Genomic DNA, 4,384 nt, shown 5'->3' on the forward strand with positions numbered 1-4,384 from the left:
CTCCAGGGAGAGCTTCCTGGAGGAACAGGCCGAGCTGTGTTTGGCTAACCCGGGGGCCCTCGGCGCAGTGGCTCCCGCCAACCGGGGCCAGGGAAGAGTGGAGCTGGCCTGGGAGGTAGGGACCAACTGGCTCGTTCGAGGATGTGTCGGGGAAATCGGTGCAGACCCAGGGTCATGCAGCTCCTGAAAACGGCGAGGTGGGGGCGCACAGGGAGGTAGTTCGTGGAGCGTGGTCAGCTTGGAACGGGCTCTGCAGCGATTAGGACAACGGCGGATGAGGGTCCGGGGCCGCCACCGGATGCCCCGCGGTTCCCCGCGCCGCCCGCCTCCCGCCGCCCGCCACCCGCTACCCCCACGCGCAGTTGTTTTCCTAACTCCTGCTGCCGGGGGCGCCTGCGATTGGCTGCGGGCGGATGGCCTGGGCGTGGATTGGCTGCTCAGGGTGGGGGGCTGGGCCCGCGGGTCATAGTCCGCCCCCCGAACCTTCAAATGGGAAGCCCCCCTAGAGGCGCCAGCAGACCCGAGGCTGTGCTGTGGTGCCGCTGGGCCCGGGATCGGAGGGAGTAAGCTGTGCGCGCCCGGAGGCCCCGGGCCGTCGGGCGCCCGTCTTGTCTCCAGCCATGGGGTCGGCGGCGCTGGAGATTCTCGGCCTGGTGTTGTGCCTGGTGGGGTGGGTGGGCCTGATCCTGGCGTGCGGGCTGCCCATGTGGCAGGTGACCGCTTTCCTGGACCACAACATCGTGACGGCGCAGACCACCTGGAAGGGGCTGTGGATGTCGTGCGTGGTGCAGAGCACAGGGCACATGCAGTGCAAGGTGTACGACTCGGTGCTGGCGCTGAGCACAGAGGTGCAGGCGGCGCGGGCGCTCACCGTGGGCGCCGTGCTCCTGGCGCTTGTCGCGCTCTTTGTGACCCTGGCGGGCGCGCAGTGCACCACCTGCGTAGCCCCCGGCCCGGGTAAGGCACGCGTGGCCCTCACGGGCGGCGCGCTTTACGCGCTCTGCGGGCTGCTGGCACTCGTGCCGCTCTGCTGGTTCGCCAACATCGTGGTCCGGGAGTTCTACGACCCGACCGTGCCCATGTCGCAGAAGTACGAGCTGGGCGCCGCGCTTTACATCGGCTGGGCCGCCTCGGCGCTGCTCATGTGCGGCGGCGGCCTCGTGTGCTGCGGCGCCTGGGTTTGCGCCGGCCGCCCCGACTTCGGCTTCCCGGTCAAGTACTCGGCGCCGCGGCGGCCTACGGCCAGCGGCGACTACGACAAGAAGAACTATGTTTGAGTGCGCTTGCGCGGCAGGGCCGCGAGCGGGAGGACCGGCCAGGGGAGCCCCGCATGGACGGCGGCCTCCGCGGCGCACAGGCTCTGCGGAACTCTGGGTCCTGCGCACGGACCGGACTCTGTCCGCAGCCCGTCCTCTCCGGCCTCCTAGCCGGCCCCGGGCTGCGCCCTGCCCCGCAAGGCGACGCGCACTTGGGAAGACTCGCTCTGTTTCTTTTTGTGTGCAGTGCTGGCTCCGACGTGGGTAGGGCGCGCGTTCCTTCGGCCGTGTGGGCACTGGACTGGAGATGCCGCTCCCTCTCTGACCGTCAGGGTCTTGGATGCCACCCACTCCCTAGTGGCTCCTGCTGATTCCAGAGGGGCAGACCGAGAGCCCAGGGGCCCCAGCCTCGGCTGCCGGAGGGACGTTTATAACTGGCCTTCACTCCATCAGCAGGCTGGCCTCCGGGTGGGGGCAAGAGACTTGGTCTGGACCTCCCTGTCTCACCCCTGCAGCTCGCCAGGCAAGGCTTACGGGAACCGGATCCTGGGTGTGGGGCTGGGGCCCTGCCCTCCTTCACAGCTTGGGGGGTTGGGGTAAGAGTCCGCTTAGTAAATGGTTTGGATACCCTCCCACCTGTGTCCTGTTCTTTGTCCAGTCACCGCCTGTGCTTTGCAGCCCCCATTCATCCACCTACCCACCAAATTCTCCACAAAAAGCTCCTGGGAGGACCTTCCAGGTCTGGCCTCTGGGATCCCAAAGATCCCATGGCCATTTCTCAGGTCCCTCCTGCCATCTGGTCACCTTCCCGTTGGGTGGGAAACAGCCACAGCTCACTGCAACCCAGGGAGGTGAGATATGTAGTCAGAAGGGCCACTGCTGAGCCATAGAGCCTGGGGGTGGGGGTGGAGAGTAGGGGCTGTGATGCAGACCCCAGCAGAAGATGCAGGTTGACCCTAGCCAGTGTGTGTGGGTCTTGGGATGCAGGTAGGGCTAAGGGTGGGCTGCCAGGCTACTGGCTTTTCCTAGAAGAGGCTGGTCCCCAGGAACCACCGGACGGGCGTTTTCCACCTGCCCTCCCAGGGTTTGGCCATCTCTGGGTCGCCTCACATGGCTAGACATCTATACAACACTGACTCCGTCCTTTCTGCCAATAGTGCAGTGGGAACAGGGGCAAATCCAGGATGTGTGCTGGGCTCCAGCAGAGCTGGCTGCAGGTTGAGAAGTGCGTTGCCATGGGGAGGAGGCACCCGCGGCCGGCTGCCCAGATTCAGCTTCAGCCCCTCCATCCTAGCTCTCTGCACAGGGCCTGTGCCCATCTTGGTGGTCTGGCGGCCAGCCCAGACTTAGGCCAACCATCAGCACCTCTGTGTCAACCCCTGCTGGGAGCACCATGTGACCTTCCTCCTTTGGGTGGGATTCCTGGAGGACAAAGCAGACCAGAGCTGTCACAGCCACCAAGAACTCATTGCTTCCAGGACAGAAGAGAACAGTGGACAGGATCAGGGGCTGCTGGGAGGAGTTCCAAGCCCAGCCAGTGCGGAGGGCTTGGCAAATGCCCCCAAACTCCACCCTGAGGGCCATGTCCAGAAATGCCTGGGCCGGGTCCAATGGCAAGGAGTCTCCCAGGCCTGGCCAGGTTCCTCATTGTAGGGAGGGGCAGAACCCAAGGACAGGCTCAGGGCAGCTACTGTGAACATGGCCCTGAATCCCAGAACTTCCAGGGAGGCTGAACTATCTGGGGGCCTTAGCTCCCAACAGTGGGATGACTATAGAGAGATGGGCCCCATGGCACAGAGGTCCTTAGCCTTTATGGCAGCCCTGCCTGAGCCTAACCTAGAACAGCTCCCAAGCGAGCAAGTGTGTGATCCTGGAGCCTTGGCTCTTGGTAGGGTAGGAACAAAGGTCCTTCCACTTCTGCTCTGGCCACAGGGTCCAGGCAGTGTCGGGTACAGGCTGTCTGGCCCAGGTGCAGGCCTAAGGCTGCCTCCTCCACAGCCCAGAGCTCTCTTGACTCCAGGGCCCCAGGCGTCAGCTGGGATTCTGAATGGTAGCTGCCCAGCCCTCAGCTTCTGCAGATGGCCAGGGTGGGCAGCTTGAGGGCCCTGGCGGGGCAGGCTGCTGTCCCCGACCCATGCTGGGAAGGGCAGGGGAAAACTCCACTGCCAGAGGTCAGGTGGGAGGAGCAATGCAGCTCCAATGCAGCTGACCCCACTGCCCACTACCCCTCCCCAAGGCCCACCCTAAGACCTAGCCCCCCTAACCCGTGTCCTCAGTTCCTGAACACGATTTCTGCGCTTTTCCCACCAACGTAAGTGCTGCCCAAACCACTCTGCCACCTCTTGCCCGTGGCCCCAGGTGCCACACCTAGGTGGCCATGGCCCTCCAGCCTGCCTGCTCCCCTGGCACCCGAGCTCTGTGCAGTGGTCACAGATGGCCTCAGCCACTTGCGTGAATGGCTCTCTCCTTGCCAGAGGACAGAAATGGCATCCTCCTTGCCTCCAGATCCCCTCAACCCTTGCAGGTGTCCTGGGGACAACTGGGAGGGTGGGGCCAGCTGATCCCACGGCTTCCCTGACAGAGAACTCTTGCTGCTCCGAAGACTTTGGAGGTTGCTGAAGCCTGTCCAGCTTGGACCTTCTGCGATAGGACGTGGGCGAAGCTGACCCCAAGGCCCCTCAGCAAGCCCCTCCCTTCCTGAATTGGGGCCCCGCCCTTGCTATCCCTGCCTGACTCGCCTGATGGTGTCTGCCATGTGCCCAGAGGTGGGGGTGCCTGGACAGGCAGGTGCTGGGGGCAAGATGATGGACGTGGAGGGTGGGCCTGGGAGGGGTACATGATCAAGAGGGTAGACTTGAGATGCTGCCAAGGCCAGTGGACAGGAGGAAGTGGTGGGAGGGTGAACCGAGCCAGGTCCTGGCTGGCATCAAAGTGGTCAGTGGAGGTGCTGAGGGGCCTGGCCTCTGCCCACTGCTGTCCAGGGAGCCTGGAAGCTGCCCCCCATGCTGATTTCCTGCTGGGCATCGGGGTGCCCAGGGCACAGGATCAAGGTCCCTCTGGACATACAAGGCTCAGAGGACAACCAAGCCCTGGCCCTGTGACCAGAGCCAAGATTGGGGCACCAAACC

At 64.4% G+C, this 4,384-nt stretch overlaps 1 protein-coding gene across 1 annotated transcript; it reads left to right on the forward strand.

Annotated features, from left to right (window-relative positions):
* The first annotated feature begins 482 nt into the window (after nucleotides 1-482).
* CLDN5 (claudin 5) lies at nucleotides 483-1,888 on the forward strand. Its single transcript, XM_004275997.4, has one exon. The coding sequence runs from the start codon at nucleotides 621-623 to the stop codon at nucleotides 1,275-1,277; it is 657 nt and encodes a 218-aa protein (XP_004276045.1). The 5' UTR covers nucleotides 483-620; the 3' UTR covers nucleotides 1,278-1,888.
* Nucleotides 1,889-4,384: the final 2,496 nt, after the last annotated feature.

Source organism: Orcinus orca, chromosome 15 (genome assembly GCF_937001465.1).
Source record: "Orcinus orca chromosome 15, mOrcOrc1.1, whole genome shotgun sequence".
NCBI classification, from domain to species: Eukaryota; Metazoa; Chordata; class Mammalia; order Artiodactyla; family Delphinidae; genus Orcinus; species Orcinus orca.

What these genes read in the sequence shown, in the direction of transcription:
- CLDN5 (XM_004275997.4), top strand. Translation starts at nt 621, where the DNA reads ATGGGGTCGGCGGCGCTGGAGATTCTCGGCCTGGTGTTGTGCCTGGTG.